The sequence below is a fragment of the Platichthys flesus genome, chromosome 2, assembly GCF_949316205.1.
Source record: "Platichthys flesus chromosome 2, fPlaFle2.1, whole genome shotgun sequence".
Classification (NCBI taxonomy): domain Eukaryota; kingdom Metazoa; phylum Chordata; class Actinopteri; order Pleuronectiformes; family Pleuronectidae; genus Platichthys; species Platichthys flesus.
In genome coordinates this window covers 6,241,088-6,259,288 of record NC_084946.1, presented here as the reverse complement: position 1 = coordinate 6,259,288, position 18,201 = coordinate 6,241,088, and the positions used below count along the sequence as shown (strand labels likewise).

Below are 18,201 nucleotides of genomic sequence, written 5' to 3'. Positions count from 1 at the left end.
AACTCGGAATAGTATGCTTGAAAGTAGGGTTACAGTACTGATCATTCCCTAAATCAACCAAAAAACTGACCTGACTTTTGTCATTACGCTCTTAAAAAGTCTTAAAGGAAACTTTTAGCCCCGATTGGCTGAAAAGGGCAGCGACTTGCCTCCGATTTCTCACAAAATCCTTCAAGTATCTCAATCTTCCTCGCCCTGGAGAAGAATAAAGGCTCATTGACATGCACGCCTCCGACCCGCCTCCACTAGAGCTCGCCTCACATTTCTGTCAGTCACTGTTAAGTGCTATCTGGCTTGGCTTTCAAGCTGTCTCTGGCCCGGTGATTCGATACTTAAGTAGCTGCAGGGCAGTTTGAGGTGTTTAGTGGCTCACTGTGGGTAACCTCGCAACTCACACGGCTAATGACAAGAAAGAAACAACACATGTGCTGCCTGAAAGAGGGTCACAGTCACATACCACATTCATTTACAACATTTACAATGTTATTAACTTTAGCCTCATGGATCTTTGATAATAAGCAGTATAAGCTGTAGCAATATGCTAATAAGAAGAGGATCCATCAAGCATAATGAAGTTGATCTAGTCTCGCCACCAATGAAGTCACTGTATTTAGAGCAGCCTCTTTTGCATTTCAGACACATTTAATCGTGACCCCTAGCTCTTTTTCACCACATTCCTCCTGCTCGTCCTCAAGTAAAATAAGCCAAATAAAAAATGCATGATGCATCTCTAACAGGTTAAATGCACAGATGCAAAGCCAGTTAATCCGACTTGCATCATCTGTTACAAAACTGTGCCAGCGTAAACACTCCTGCTGTTTTGGGCTCAAATTTTTAAGACGCCCTGTCGCATGTTGAGTAGTTGACACTGAATAAAAACATTATTTGTGTTGAATGCTCTCCTTCCAATTTTCATTTTCAAATTCTAATGACAAGTTACATAGTTGGGACACTAGTTGGTTAGCCCTTCATCCAACCCCCCCCCAAAAACAACACACAAACCCATCCTCCATATTGGAGCTGGCATCTCCCAATGTCAGTTTATTTTAAAGTGGTTGTTGCTGTTCACCCTCGGCGACCTGGGAATGTTTGCTGAGGATTTACAAGGCGACATTTACAACAGCAGCCCGGGCGTCTCCATTCTCTTCCTATTTTCACACTCAGGAGCCCACACAGAAAAACATCCCCTTCACCCTGAGAGCTCCTGCACAGTCATTCTGCCCTTGCAACATGGGTTTAGTCATATTGCACAAGCAAAACAGGCTTGATGAAAGTCATTTTAGTGGGAATATGTTTATGCTCAGAAATCGTACATCCGGCAGTACTTGATGGGAAGCAAGAGAGAAAACTAAGTACAAGGGTTACATTGACATGGTAAACAACTTGCAAGTACAGAATCATAAATTATCAAAGCCAGCAGAGCATGGCTAAAGAAAAAGCCCTAAGTTCTCGACAGGTCCAACTATTAAACTGAATCCAAACTTATTTATCTAACCGTGGCAGACAGATCCCGACCAGAGTGCTACCATTTTTCAGCTTGCGGAGCAAAAGCAAACACACCTCAAGGTTTTTATGAGAAAAATGTCTGGATGAACAAGGAGGCATTCATGTGCTGAATCATACCAGCCTGTAGCTGCGTTAGAGGACGGCCATCTGCCATCACACTCCCCCGCTAAGAGCCTGTTATAGAAGGAGTAGCTGTGGATCATCATGTACATGTTACATCCATATAGACTTACTGGAACTAACACCTCTGCTGCAGGAAGAGAAAACAGCGCTGCGGCTCTTGACGGAGCTGTGGTTCTTCTGCCTCCAGAAGCGAGCGCTCTTTTCACTTCTCCATGTAACACGATTGTCCTTTTGCAGAGCGGCTGATCCCCACAGCAGCGTTGTGGCTGTCAAAATTATCACCTCTGTTTGCCACTAAGCCGCATTTCATGGGTTTGAGAAAGAAACAAACGTTTTCAATTGCACTGTCATGGAAAATTACAGTATTGATAAAAAAAAAAATGACTTGATTAACTCACCATATGCTGCATGCTAGCTTACAAAAAATGTAAAGGATTTAGAAGATAAAGATATTTCCCTCTGAAGTTGGTGGAGATAAAACCAGAGCTAAAAAGATAAAGAGCATTGGTCTTATTGTTTGGGACTCCTGAAATATGATTCCAAATTAAATGCAAACGTTGCTCTGCGTCTGTCTAACCCTAACATGTAAACATGGAAGCGCTATTGCTGACATATTCATCGTGCCTACTTTATAAGGTGACAATGTGTCAGTGTTGTGTTTTGAGTTGGTTCCACAACCACAATGCTTCCAATAAAACTAAACAAACAAAACTTCAAAATGGATTCAAGAAGTGGTTGATAGAATGCAGAATTTCAAAGTATTGGATAAATCAGAAAGGTTTAAACCGAGAGACACGCCTCACCTTAAACAGACAAGAGATAACTCAATGAGGTTTAAACTGGTGATTCAAACCTTTTCACTTTGTCAGTGCCAATTCACACTCAAGACATCAATTAAATGATGGATTGATTGTAACCATTGTGGTCAGGAGCAGCCTTGATGAATCTCTGGCCAGACTGTAAAATTAAAAACTTTATTAAAAAATAATCAACATACTGTCTTAAAATTTAAGAAATGATACATCAAACAGCACTTTGACTACACCAAAATACCTCACATCCACAACCAAGGATTAATTCTTCTCTCAATCAACTATGGTATCTTTATGTGTATATACTTTAGTTTGAAAGAATCTTCACGAAATATATTACCAACCATCAACTAGAACAATTTCTATAGCTATAATATGTGACAACCAGTGAGGTCACGCAGTATTTGGTGTATAAGTATAAGGTGTGATGAGAAACCACATTAGTAGGCTTCTGCTTTTCTAACGCACCACGTCCCACACAAGATTTTAAATAAGACAAAGATACAAACTGTTGGTTTCAGGCCAGAAGGTCAAAACCCGAAGATGAAACTGCCTTTAGGTGCCTGGGATTAAATTCCTTTGATTCACCATTGTCAACCACAGAACCAATAGCCGGAGGTTAAAGATGCAACCCACTAAACTATAAACATGTCACAATGATGTTGCATTTCATATTGTGATCTTACAAATCATGACATGGAAATTTGTTGCTTAAATAAGCTAACAAAGGGAAATTATTTTCGAAATATGAACTACCTCCACTATCAGGTTTCCCATCCGATGACAAGCTCCAATGTGGAACAACAACTCTGTGTCGTCTATACATCTCTATTTCAATGGCTGAGTGATTTATTTGGTTGGTTTTTTTCCACTAATCCCTCATCTCTTGTAAAGAAAGGGTCACTTAATAGCGTGCTGTGCTACCTCCTTAGGCTTTCCACGTCCTCTGTGCTCATGTGTTTTCCTTGTCGGAGAGATTTCGTGACTTCATTCACAATGGCTCAGAAACAAGACAAACACAAGTGCAGCATTATCCTAAAGCGAATTACCCGAATGGCTGTGAGTGGAACACTAAATCCACCACAAGATACGGTCTCAAGTAACAAAATACGGCAACATCTGGCCCGTAAACATGACTTTACCCTTCCTCGTTGCGCTCGCAGATGCACGCAAGCTCGTAAAAACAGACACTACAGATGGACGCAAACACACACTACCACTGATTCATGTTCGTCATCCTGCTAGTGGCCCAAATGCAGTCTCTGTGTGACCTCGAGACACCCGGATCCAGGTGAACTGCTGGCTCAACCTGTTAAGGGATCTCATGGCAGATCTCAAGTTGCAGTGAGCTGTGAGACCCTTTACTGGGTTACTTGAAGAAAATTTAAAAGAGGCCATGTCACATCCTCGGTATGGTGTTGCAATGATTGCAACGTTATTGAAGACCCCAGGGTGAGGTAGGTCGTTTGCATTTGACTGCATGAATGACAGGATAGAACAATCAACAGAGCCCAGATGTTGGCATCTTCTTTTCTTGTAAACTCTCCTCAAAAACATCTCTGCGAGCGATGTGATGGTCAAAAAGCCCTGGGAGCAATTTCACTTAGGTTTGACAATAAAGCTTATGACAAACCATATTTGTCCTCCTGCTGCACTTGGAAATACAGACTCATAGTCCACATTCATCTCATTGTTCAATGCAGCCATTGTGTGAGATCCTGGCTGACAACTGTTCTATAAAAGCAACCTTTGTGATGTTGAGTTTCTGGATGCATCCCTCGAGTTGACCTCGGGGTGAGCCGGCTCTTCCACACGAGATTCTGTTTAAAGGGTTTGAGGACGCTACACGGCAGCACTGTCACAAGGGATTTGTCAGCGAGGAAGCGAACGCAGGGCTCCGTCTCACTCAGCAAAACCAAAGACAGCCATCCTCGCCTCAGGTTTATCTCGGCATATCTGCAGTGATGCCCCACTTAACAAAGGCTTTGCCTGAGTGTTGATTGGTAGAAGTACGTGTCGAAACTTGAGCTGTCTGCAGGATTTACCATTTGGAGCTGAAATAAAAGCCCAACATGTAAAATGCTCATGCGATGCGTCACATTCGCTGCTTTCAGCCCGGGTTTCATTTCCAGAGGTCACTGGAATAGAAATATGGAGTGATGGTCTCGTGCTTCCTCGCTCTCGTCTGCTTTATAGGGCAGACAGCAGCTGTCACATAATCCAAGTTCCACATCTACACTACATTGACTTCCACATTGTTTTCCTGCTCCAGGAAACACGACAGGGTGGGCTACACATACCTCGATTATTCTGTCGTGGATTTGAAGGCCTCCTTCCTTGTCCGCTGGACCATCCTCGACGATCTTGGATACATAGATCCCTTCATTTGAAGTGCCGTCATTATCATCCTGTGAAATAAACAGCAGTTATTATCTCCAACATAAACAAAGCACAGAGCTTTAATTGTTAAGGAGAGAAGTAGTGTGGACAAAGGGTGGGCAAAAATATCACTATCTTTTATACACATGATCAATCTGTATTGTGACCTTCCTTCCCACTTTTTGACATGTACTGGAGAGAATATCCTGATTCCACTCATCCTGTGGACTTATCTGTTTAAAACAAAATATTCCATTAACAAACAGGTCATTCAAACCAGAGTTAAACTTTCTTTTGAATACTAAATAAAGCTGAAATCATTTTAACAAAAGATGTTTCACAAAATAATAGAGTAGCTGCTTTTATCAATTTTTGATAAAAGCAGCTTTTAGTCAGAGATGAGTGTTTATGTTTCAGGAGCTTGTGATGTGCATATGGGTCGGGTTGAAACACTCGCATTACCTTAGAAATGCCAATCATAGCCCGACAAAGTCAACAAATAGAAGAAATATCTGACTGAGCCACACTGCAGTCATTGAGTCCTTTTTGGCACCAGCTCCTCATCCGCCATGCTGTTATTTCACGTTGGATAAACATAAAGTATATATCATACATGAAAGAGATCAATTCTGGCCAGTCAGCATAACTATCCAGGAGTTTAGGTTTTTGTTGGTTTGTAAATGTTACATGGATCAACACTATGTGGGTGAATTGGGAATAAGTAGGACATGAAATGTTGTTATCTACACTTTGCTTTAAGATGGTTAACAATATGAAATCATCAGATCACCCACCCATTGCGACACTAGAACAAACATTGAATAAATAAAACTGTGTAAAACTACTTTTAAAAAGCTCAGGGATTTCATATACACATTAAAGTAGGTTGAACTCACCAACCAAATACCTTTTACTGAGTGTGTCGCAATTGAAATGGCAATATTTAACGTTAAATGTTACATTATTTCTTTTAAATTTAAACAGAGATTTGTGCTCCAGAGTGAAGGTTGAGGTTTTAAACAGAGCAAAACATTTTATAAATCCGAGGTAGATCAATTATTAGTTAGCCCTCCTGAGCATTATATCAATATATAATTAAACTTTTTCAATAACACTATTGATGATCGAGGAAATTTAATTGCTATAATTATTGAAATTGTTTAATTGCCCAGCCCTATTGTTGATTTAACAACAAAAAAGACATTTTAACCACCCTATTGAGTGGTAGCGAGCAGAACAACAGCAATTAAAAAAGGGACACTTGAGGAAACCCCACAGTCACAGTGCAAACTCTAATTAGTCATTTCTGCTCTGCTTCCTCTTTCAGTGGCATCAAGTACAGTGAATTTGCAGCAAAGGTTCAACAGGCTCACTCCTCTGCCGTACAATTACTCCTATCTTGAGAGCTGTGGACAAACTAGCCCTTCAAGAGACCACAAAACCTGGCTGCTGATTGCTCCTACCAAGCCATGCCAAAATAACAGCCACATGAAACGCTCTTGTGTGAGGCTACAGGGAAATTAGCTATTTCCATTTTAATGAATAGCTTCTTACACAGACTGTTGATTTGAGGCTAGCAGGGAAAGAAAAGGCCAAGTATCATCTCCGCTCTCTTCTGGTTGAGTTTGATACATGGGTTCTGTCACAACAGTGAGCAAGGCTGCAAATCTACTAGACCATGGAGTCGGGTAAACACACACAGACAAAAAAAACGTTTATAGTTTCCCGCAATAGAAAGTTTCACTCTGTTAAACATCACGACAGAAATGTGCTTCACTGTGGCGGTGGAAAAAGTGCCCCGTAACAGTTTGAGAGGGCAGTCCCGGTGAAAGGGATTCGGGGGAACACCATTTCAATAGGATCGGCAGAAAGGAGATCCATGTATGGAAGACAGCGTTGAACCCAGCGCAGAGATATTTTCAACCCGTCACTCAGCAGACAAGCAGGATCATTAATGACTTTCACTTCAGCGCCCCGAGGCAGGAAACATTGTGGCTGTGAAAGGTTCAGGGGCGGAATGAGAGACCCCTTTCCACTCCTCTGTGTTTACCTCACCACCGAAATCCCCTCAATTAGAGACAAAACAACTGCGGTCGAAGCCGTAATCCCAGATTTAACTCTCATAAAACTAATTATACATTTTTTTAACCTGCGATGCCAAATCCGCTAAACCAGACCAATATATAAACACAATAAAAACTTGATAGATGCGGTCCATCTATCCACAGACTACAAAACACATGCATGACTAAGCTGTGTCAGTCAGTACACAGAGAGCTCGTGGAGCTCTTAAGTATGTGCTATTCATTCCTTGCTTGCCATACGACACTTGGCTGATCACCGAGGGAGATGAAAACCCCCCAAAGATCGCTCGGCTTTTAAACCTACCGCGCATGGCCTTCCTCCTACGATGTTAAAACCCAGAGATCCGCCCTCACGGAGAAGGACAACCGTCAAGCTTTTTGTCTCGCCTTCCTACGAACAGACAGAGGAGAGACACGTGAACAAAGAGATGGCAGGAGGTTATTCCTTATAATCTATCATTAGCTCCAGGTGAGCGACAGATTGATGGAGCCGACTACGTGGAGAGGAAGAACAGGACACGGAAGAATATTTCCTTATTAGCCAATAATTGAGGGGCTGAAACACAAAACATAACAGATGGAGCAAGGTGCAGGGGCAGGACAAAGTTAATGACACCATTCCCCCGCACATTAAGGGGAGTAACTGAAGAGATTGGCTTAATGACACCTCTTTATTCCCATCTTCACTCGGGCTGAGCAGATAATCAATTTTATAGCAAAACTGCAATTTCGAAGAGTGCAACCTCGAGAGCTAAACGATAACAACTCACAGAGTTAACAATGCCTTACAAGCTGCAGGAAATGGAAGATTTAAATGCAGCTGTAGATGTCACCAGCTACAACGACAACTGTTGCTGGCGAATGGTCGCGAACTGGATCGGGTATTTTCCCTCCAGTCGCTCAGGTCTAAGTTTCACCGTACCCCAGGCTTAGCCCAAAGAGCAAAAGTGAGCGTTTCAAAGAGGAGCCGCCAGCCCTTCCCTCCCGCAAACCGTTGTCCTATGTAAATAATACACCAGCGGACCTCTTACCCAGTCGCAACATGACATGAAGAACGCTGGGAAACTCGCCTAGTCAGCTCTTAATCTGTTTTTTTTAGCAGGACTTAGAGGGGAGTTATGAGGTAGCATAATTTCAGCTGCCACTCCAGTATGCCGCTGCATAGTGGGACTAAATATAAAGCAGATATTATTGGCATGTACAGTGCCCTCACTGCCATATAGGCTAAAACGACCGTCATGTGCTTGTCGGGTCATGCTGGAATGTCCACTCCTGCTCAGTGTCACAGACACATTAGTGACACATGCTTCCATATTATGGTCCCTACAGCCGTTATTGTCAACGGGAGGACAGTTGGCCGTTAGGTGAATAATGAGCTGGATATGACTCAGAATTTAACACCAATAAAACGACAGGATAATTAAGCTGTAACTGCCACAAGCCTCAAAACAAGCCGGAAGAATTTTAAAGGTGTTTTCACATGTCGTCTACGAGAGCCATTCAAATAAACTCAGTAATTTATTTTTTTTTACCACATCTGCAAACACTCGAGCTAAGCTCTGATCTCCAAGAAAACAAGTGAATCCCTTCAGGAGGTTGAGCATTTCCTAAAACTTTAGGTATGCCTAGGTGATAAAAAATAAAATGTCCTTGCGACCAAATCAAGATCATGTGGACATGGGGGAAACACGTGTCAAGTAAACAAAACTTTACTGGGAGGAGGAGAATAGAGAGGCGGAAGAGGATGAAGAAGAAGTACAAAAGGAGGAAGAAAAATAATAGAAGTACAAGAACAAAGATGGAAAGAATAGGAGGAAGAAGGAGAAGATGAAGGAGAGAAGGAAAAGGAAGGAGAGGAAAAAAGAGAGGATGAAGAGGAGCAAGAAGGAAAAAAGGGACGACAGAAGGAGAAAGAAGAGGAGGGGAAGGAAGGAGAAGATGAAGAAGAAGAGCAAGAAGGAGAAGAAAGAGAACACAAAGGAGAAGTGAAAGATAAGAGGAAGAGGAAGGAGAAGAAAAATCAGAAGAAAGGAAAGGACAGGGGAAAGATGATGAAGACGAAGGAGAGGGGGAAGAAGAAGAAGAGGAGGAAGAAGACGAAAAAGATGAAGAAGAAGGAAAAAAGAGCACAGAAAGAAGGCAAAGTTGCAGTGAAACTTCGGGCTGCTGCTCTCTGGTGACTTGGCACAGTCGCAGCGAGCCTCACCTCAGCACCAGTCACACTTTCCGAGTCTGTCCTCCGTCACACTGCCTTCCCCTCTGTCTTCCTCCTCTCAACATAGAGCATCTAATTATAGAGTAGCTACTTAGATGTAGAACGTAAAAGGAAATATTGATTCATGCACTGTTGGCCTGAGAGCCAAGAAGAGAAACTCTGTGACCTGGTCATCTGAGGGATTTCAGGGCAGGGAAGGTATGATGGATTTCAAATCAATCAGGAGATAATAACTGAGTGAAGATGATGCATGTATTCAACGGAAACCGCATCATCGTCAATTTCTAGAAGGGTTGTACTTCTACAAGCCATTTATTAATATCATATTCAATTGACACCCATGCGTGAGAGATAACTAATGGAGCACATTAGTCTATTAACTTATCTTGTAGATTCAGGCTTTAAAATTAGTCCACAATTAGTCTAATCAGATTAGGCCGCTGATTACCCAGATCAAATTCAATGCAGCTTCAATCTGTCTGATGCCTTGTGATTTTGATCGATGCCCTTTATCACATCACGGAGCGCAAACACTTTCGTCCGCAGCAGCTACAGAGGAGGCTCGGTTCAAAACAGAGATCTGTGGCTCAATGGAAAGTGGGACAGCAGTTCTAGCAGCCCTGAAGTGAACCACTGTCGGATCTGAGCTCCTTTTTGTTTTCGCTTTGGTTTATCGCCCTTTCCTAGCTCACCGAAGGAGTTTAACATGTTTTTAAAAAAAGAGCTATTCTTGGAAACTTCAGTCAGTTATTCCACGTAGCCAGGCCAAACCTGATCTCCCTCGCAGTCGGCGTCTGATGTTAATGTCTTAAGAAAATCCTCCATCTGGCTGAGGACGCGTTAAGACGAAGAGTGACAGGAACTCAAAAACAAAGTAAAGTGGGTTACCCGTCAGACGTCGCATGACATGATGGGTCTGTATTCACAATTTGACAGTGATTCGAGGAACAAATGTGTCACCGAAAATCTGGATTATAGAGCCTTCCCACCGCAGACATTTAGTATTGTGTAACACAGCTGGAGATGGATGCACTTCATTTTACGGTTCCAGCTGCGTGCTGTTGTCAATGCTGGCTCACTGGGACTTTGAAGGAAGCCATCATGAAAGTCAAAACCTGATCTTCCCTCCTGAGTAATGTTTAATAGGCCATAAATCTCATCTAATCTGACTGATCAACGATCAACTGATCATTCAAATCACAAAAAGGAAGTTAACATGGATTTATAGTCGACTCCAGGCGTCAACGGCAGATTCTGATTTATAGGCGGGGGTCAGATTTCACACAGTTATATCACCTGCACAGCACTAGATGTACTCTGTGCTGTATAGGATGAGGCCGTATTATATCTTATATTCCCCACAGCAAGAAACACAGATTTGAGGTTGTGCAGTTTCTTCCAGGTAACTTAATGTGTAGAAGCCTGTTGTGTAATCGCTGTGTTTACATACAGTCATTCTAAAGCCGCTTTCAGGCGGTGATTTTAGGAGATTATCCGGGAAATCTGTATGTAGGAACGCAAATGTCCAAGTCAGTTGGTGCGGATGCTCTGCTGAGTTTCTCCTGGCCCAGCCTCTCGGTAAAAACTCGGCACGATGTCTGAATGAGCCCACGTGAGAATACACAGGAGATTATGTGGAGGATTCACTGCGAGTGAGTGGGCGTGTTGAACTGGGAAAAAAATGTGTTACACTGAAAACACCAAAGAGGATACAAATATCTCAGGATGAAAGAGAGAGACAGAGCCAGACACTGTGAAGACAGCCTTGGAAGATGTCAACTTGGAAAGACAGAGACTTTAGGTGATGAGGGCCGACGCAGGAGTGGAGGAGCTGTAAACAGAAACACATGAACCACACAGCTGTTGTATCGCCCGTCACCCAAACACTTTTCAGATGTCCTTCTTGTGAATGTGTCTGAGCAGAGAATATCCTGCTGGGTTGTTCATGTGTGGAAGGCAAACTCCGGAGAAAGTCCGGTCCCAATTTTTGTGAACGTTTGCTTTACACATCTGTGATCAAGGTTTTAACCTCCTTATTGTCGTCTTTGCACTCAACAGGCCACAAAAGGTCAGAAAGACCAAAACATGCACAGGAAAACACAAGCAGCAGGTCACACGTGTTGCTGTATGCACATGACATGTCTACACCCCAAACATTAGTTCTTTTTTGGGAAAGGCACACATCAGGTACCACGTAACCTCAGAGCCCATATGGTTCCACCACAGCCTATTGAAACAGAAGCATATATCCAGCTATAGGGTCTCAGAGAGTTCCCGCCATAGTCTGCAACTCGCCTGCTTCCCAGAACTAATCTCACCTGTGATGCTATTTCACACTGATTTTCACACTGAACCATCCTGTTCGCTGCTCGGCTGAACCCAATGAAAGAAAACTTTTCAGACAAACCACATCATTCACAAAAATGCCTCTCCTTGTCCTCCATGGAGGATTTCCGGAAGAATTCCCACATCTTCCACGTACGGTGCGTTTCAGTTGTCTGCCTGTTTACACTGGGTGGTGGTAACTCAGCACTGGAAGCATATATCTCAGTGGAAGCACTTATGCCACTGTCAAACCAACCATGATGACCAGCTGTGCTTCGGGCCCAGCAAGCTTCTCCACACCAGCGTGAGCGATTCCACCATTTCCCTGCATCGGTGCTTTTATTGTGCAATTCACCAGTCTACTGGAACTCGTGTTGCCGAGAACATGAGCCCGTAATGAATAAATGAAATCACAGAGCCAGGAAAAAAAGACAGAGATAATGGAGAGAAGAGTGAAGTCTTTGTGAGAAGCCACTTGTGTGAGAAACTTCACTGACAAAAACAGGGAATTAAGAGGTGGGAAACGAAATGAGCACAACACCGGAGATAAAGATCCCACTCACTGATTACGTGGATGACACGGAACTTTCATCCTCACTTCACTTTCATCCTTCAACTGTCAGCGGTGTCTGTTCAATCTGTGCAAATTGTTCCTCCTCTTCTTGGACAGGCTTTTCTATTAACTAAGCCTTATTAGACAATGTGACCCCGCCCCACCGCAGCAGCGCAGCCACACACCATATTCATTCATAATTCAATTCATTATAGGCCTAAGTGCATCCTTTATGATGCTGAGAATTACCAAGAGCCATCAAAACATCCTAAGGCTTCACCCACACTGTTTTGTTTTCGTTTTGGAAACGCATCAACTCTGCTACAGATACGCCTGACGTCCACACTATACTCCAGAGTATTAAAACAGAGACGTGTAGAAACGCTGCTGGCCCCGCTTTAGTTTGAAAACTTTAATTTGATCTGGACGAGCAGAAGCCGAGACGTTTGGAAACGAGGATGTAGGCACTCACGACCGCTTGCTGATTGGGTCTTTTCTGGCCACTATCGAAGCCATGGCTGATTAGTCAGTTACCTATCACATGACCCCCTTACAGAGGAAAACACCTGGCAGGACCAGTGTAGCACGAAACATGGATAATCAGTTGCAAGCGTTGCCGACTGTTGTCTTTGCTAGCAGATGTTGTGCAGTTAAATTCTGCATTTTACAATGATGCAACTGCTTACGTGGGTAGAAGATGAGATGTTATTCGAGCAATCAGCCCATTTCTGCAAAACACAACCAAATGCTTCCTGTTTACACCGGCACCCTCATGCCCACAGTACAGAGATTGTTAAAGCTTAAAAAAGGCAGGGAGGGGGTTAGTAGTATGAATGTATTGTTTAACCAAAGGCCCAAGGGATGTACGTACTTTTATTAACGTGAGATTTATGAGAAATGCTTCATCTTTGAACAGTGTGAAACGGACGGGAGCACTCATCAAATCTTTCTCACGATCACTGTGTTCACTATCTCCAAAAACAGTGTCTGTCAATAGGACATTCGGGCCCTCAGAAGTTCTTCTACTGGCTGCTGGGGCCCCTATTGGAAATCTATATCTTCCACCACACTCACAGAACTTCAAATGGCCGATGACAGAAAGGCTCAACCAAGCATGCTGCTACAGCGGGACATACAGTAGAGCCGGAGACCGGCCCTTGTTGTGTACAGAAATGCAGTAAATATTTGGCCCTGCACCCCCACCCAAGGACTGCCAGCTGGCCAGAGGCACAGCTGACATCCCTGACACTCACAGGGGGAAACTAACTCCTGAAAAAGTTGGTTTCACAGGGGGGAACAGGACGGAAAAAAATAAAAAAAGAATCAGCTTGTCTTCTATTTGCATCTGTGATGAGGTAAAACCTAAAGAAGAAGTCGGTCCACACTGAGCCAAAACAACATGGAGGCCCAATGAAAGTGAGATACTGAGTCCCAGAATGCATTTGACATTTTAAAGCCTGTAAAGTTGGATCACCAACATTTATAGAGCAGCTTGACTCAACCGTGTTTCAAGTATATGTTTAAGTGAAAAACGCTTCAGTTGAGGTTCGGTTGTTGATGTTCTAATACACTTTGTGAGGTGCAAGTGTGTGTTTTGCAGTTTTCCTTGCTGTTTCATGCATTTTGTGGTAAATCTGCAGGTTTCTTCTCAAAGAGAGGGAGAATGAACAGCGGATTCCAGAGGGGGGAAAGTTCCCTGAGAGAGGAAAGTTACCTTGCAGGAGAAAGCCACGGTCTCGGTGAGGGAGTCGATCCTCTCGCTGTACTCGGTGAATTTCTTCTGATACTTCAGCGCAGTCATCTGCAGCTCGCTGTGCACGGAGGACAGTTGCGCCAGCAGCGTCTTCTCCCTCTTGTTGGCTTTGATGGTCTGCTTCTTGAACTCCCGGTCCAGGCTGAGGATCTTGCAGTGCAGCGCGCTGTTGTGCGCCTTCAGGGCTCCCAGGCAGCAGTGGCCGCCCGACGTCTGCTCCCTGTGGGTGAGCATCAGCCCGCAGCCGCCCTCGCAGATCCCCGCCGGCCTGTAGTCGCAAGTCTCCCGCGCGTGAGCGTCCACGTCCCGCAGGGTGAGCACCTCGCCGCAGCCCCGGTTCCGGCACTTGGCCGGGCTGTACTCGCACATCTCGGTGTGCTCGGCCAGATGCTGCAGCCTCACCACCGCGTCGCAGCCCTGCGCGTGGTTGTCACATCTGATCTCCAGCTTCAGGATGAGGTTCTTCAGCGGCAGGACGTGGTTCAGCTCCTTGGCGGAGATCCGCTGACATTTGACGGGGCAGCTGCTCTGCTGCACCACCCAGGGCAGCACGCAGCCGGAGCAGAAGACGTGGCCGCACGGAGTCGTCAGCGGGTCCTCCAGCACTTTGTTGCACAAGTTGCATTTGAAGTCCGGGTCCACGGTGCCCTTGAAGCGGTCCAGCTCGAATCCCATGGTTTTCACAAGAAAAAAGTCCAAATCCGAACTTGTGCGCTCCCACCCCCGCGGATCAGAGTCGGAGCAGTGGTTGTTTTCAGCTGGTCATTGGTGAAGCTCTCACACACACACTGGGCTCTCTCTGTCTCCCCTCACACACACGCACACACACACTGAGCGCTACACTCGGCTCCGCTAATTGACACACACTTTTGATGCCTTCAGGTCCGCCTCGGAAAGTCACACTTTAAAAGTTGGGAAAAAAGTTTTAAACTCTGAGAGGAATAACTTTAGTTCACTTGATCTAGTAGATCAGTTATTTTGTGGTAGTACAAAATAAAAAAAGACCCAATCTGAAAAAAAAGTTGACTTGTTAACAGTTAAACTTTAAGAATTTAAGCGGAAAGTTACAGAAAGTTACAGCCGTAATCTATTCTTCAATGAGTTAAGATCGGTTAATCCCACTGTACTTGTGGGCTTTGTTAAAGAAAACCATCAAATTCATAGACCGTTTGAGTGACTTTAACAAGTAAACGCATCAGTTCTTGCAGTCAGTGAAGGCATCACTCATCGGGGCGAAAATGGTAATACCGTATCTACAATGTGAAGTGCGCAGATAGTAAATCAGTTACTCTATTGACACAAACAAATAAAGCATTTGGGTCCAAACAACATAAAAGGCATTTATAAACAAAACAAAACATTTACAAAACAAACAAAAATTATATTAACGGAAGCTCACTGGAGCTAAAATGTTGCAAGAGAAGTATTTAACATAACTGTGGTTTGTTAATTTGTGTGCACAATGAATGAACTCAGTTTCATCGGAGTCGTGTCCATATTTCATACGGATATCCTGTGTGAGAGGGCACACAAGTATGTGTCCCTTGTTCTGTGAGGCAGTCTTACAGAAACACACACATATACACGATTTTCAAAGTTTGGTAATCAAATATATATTCGGTGTACCACATATTTAGATTTTAAAATATAACTTTTTTAAAGTAGTGTTTGGTTATTTATTCGGAGCCATTGAACACTCCTTGGCTGCAATTTACTGGCTGAAAATATCGGACGACTAAAACTATAAAGATGCACGTGAGGTGTTATAAATTCCACCCACTGTCTTCAGTTACACTCTTTATATTGTAGCCTATAGTGCTACTATCAGAGTTTCGCAATGCCAAGCTATAACTAAACATGCCACACATAAATATGTCTCGATGATGAACAGCCAGAATGGAGCGCACTGGCCTAAATATTAGATAAGATGACATGAGAGTCAAAAAGTTACAACGGTGCAGGTTAGCGTTCAGGCATGCACAACACTTGTGAAAACAAGCAACTTTGGAAGGACACTAGCTGTACAACCGCAAGTGAAGACGTTCATGTTGCGACACACTTTGACTGAGGAGGAGCTCAGGTGAAAGTCTGGGGGCCAACCGACCTGCATCACAATGTGTGGCATGAAAATTAATATTTGAGGCGCCGCCGTTATTTCTGTTGAGCGCACCTCTCACTGCACTTTGCGTGTGAGGGAAGCGTGGTATTACACTTTTTTTTTATCCACACTGAGATTTGGCTGCATTTTGCCAGCAGGAAGTCTTATCGTGTGGAACGTATTTGGATTGTAGATGAAACTCCAGTGGGGAAAGAACAGCTTCTGCTTCTCTCTGCAGAAAAGGCGCTTGTCGGGTCTGACCCTGTCTCGATTAGATACCCGTTCCTACCAGTCGCCTCCTCTTTTCGGAAATCCCTTTTTATGCAATGCCATGCTCAATAAAACCTTTCCATATGTGCATTATCCAGAACTAAAAACAAGGGCTTATCAAAGACTTCATGGACAAAGTGTGACAAAGAGAGTCTGAGCTGGCGGGTAATCCTATACTGATGTTATGGGATGTCTTAGAAGGGATGGGAAAGAAACCTCCCTGTGCTGTCACGTCAAAGGTCCTTGTTCCGTTTACAGCCTGGTTAACACTGAGATTTATGTGATTAAATGTTTTTCCCTGCTGGTGCTCCCGGGGTCATGGCTTGATTTCTTTTTAAAATAACTTCTAATAGAGTTAATACATGGTGTGTCAGGAAATGATTAAGCAGATGTAGAAAAATGGACTGATAAAAAATGGAAGGGGGGACTGGTGATTTTACTTTAACACCTGTTTCTTCAGATGATAAATTAATCTTTACTAGGATATATGTAAATGTCAAATCTTGTACTTTTAGTCTAAGGTTTATGCCAGAATATTGTGGTCAGCGCTGCAGAATCAAACCAGCAACCTCCCAGGTTTACACTTTTCCTCTCAGCCTCGGGGCCAAACTGCTGCCTGTGATTTATTATTTCGGTGCAGGGACAAACAACTTGCCTGTCTGTGCATGGCTGTTTACTGTGAGAGTGAGTTGTTTGGTGTGCCCGGGCTGGACACCTGTTTGCTCTCAAAATGGAGACAGAGAAAATAAGCGGTTGTTTTCATAGACCGCGTCAGAGTCAGAGCGAGCTGGAAGGTATACGGCAGAGGGAAGTTTTGGGATTCATGCGGTACAGTACATTGAGGATAAGTGATACGGTATCTGCAAGACTGGTTTCTATAGGAATTTTTTACATGAAGCTGGGTCAAGTGGCAACAGAGGGGGATTTAGATGAGTCCATCTTGGGTCCAGTCTAAAAGACAGAGACAACCCGGGGCAGATAGGAGTTAATCCCCCCCCCCCCCCCCCCCCCCCAATAGCAATAGCCTCTGAAGATAATTTCCATGCAAGAAGTCAAGCTTTTCTGAGGAAAAAACAGCCTTATACCTCTCAGAGCCGTTTTTCTATATGTTATCAGTCGTTTTTTACTAAGAAAAAAATATTTTTTGTGTAATCTTGCCGACTCACAAACCCAACAGTGTTGGAAACATAACCTCCTTGGTGGTGGTAACAACAAGATGGTATTTTTTAGGGATTTATTTACCAGATAATTTCTAGGGTGTATCGACTTCCTATTTGACACAAGCAATAAACATGTTAAATAGAGAGTTTTATAGGTGCTGGTCAGTAATTCGACCCCCTTTTACCTTTGGACAGAGCCATAGTACCTGTTATCATCTGCTTTCTGTCTTTATGCTAAGGTAAGCTAATAGACTTCTGTCTATAGCTTTATATTTGGAAAACAAGCCCAAGTGTCAATATATAATATATATTAAAAAAAGTATTGATCTTCTAATCAAATGAAAGGAATCAGACTAGTTTCCATAATTCAAGTTAAAATGGTCAAAATAAAAAAAAGGATCCGTCCATAATGGCTGCACTGTTAATGTGCGAGGAAACAAGTATTCAAAGTAATCCATGCTCCCAGCGATATATATATATAGTGGCTCTGGGTTTTATTGTGGAGCCATTTTACTTGAAGAAGCCTTTGTTGTAAAGCAACAGAGAGATCTCTGTTACAGCGTGTATGATGAGGGTGGTTTGTTGGCTATATGGCTTTGGAGTCGGGCCATTTAGTAATCATCACCACTCTTCTTTAGATATGTCAAAGACATGAGGGCCTTGTGGGAAACTGCGAAGATGAGTTATTGCTCCTCGGGATGCCTTTTCATGTTCTGCTGAAACATGATGTACTTACAAAAGAAATACACTATCCATCTCACTGTGGTTTCCCATGCGCCTGTGACTCCCTCGGGAGTCAGTAATATTGTCAAAACTAAGTTGAGCCCCCAAATGATTTATACGCCAATAGTATAGTTTGTTTTTCTTACAAACATCAGTGACTTATTGTGCCGTTCACATGGGGGGGAACTGGAGTTTTGTGG

The 18,201-nt window shown here is 43.4% G+C and overlaps 1 protein-coding gene across 2 annotated transcripts in view; it reads right to left on the bottom strand.

The window, feature by feature from the left end:
- pdzrn3b (PDZ domain containing RING finger 3b) overlaps positions 1-14,557 on the bottom strand; it is a 94,541-nt gene extending 79,984 nt beyond the window's left edge. The window contains exons 1-3 of one of the 2 annotated variants that reach the window (XM_062395037.1): positions 13,712-14,557; positions 7,209-7,295; positions 4,742-4,849 (exon numbers count right to left, since the gene is read on the bottom strand). In XM_062395037.1, the coding sequence (XP_062251021.1) occupies positions 4,742-4,849; positions 7,209-7,295; positions 13,712-14,425 (909 nt within the window). In that variant the 5' untranslated portion in view covers positions 14,426-14,557. The remainder of the gene's footprint in view (positions 1-4,741; positions 4,850-7,208; positions 7,296-13,711) is intronic. The other variant, XM_062395046.1, reaches the window with a different exon arrangement.
- Between the last annotated feature and the right edge of the window lie 3,644 nt (positions 14,558-18,201).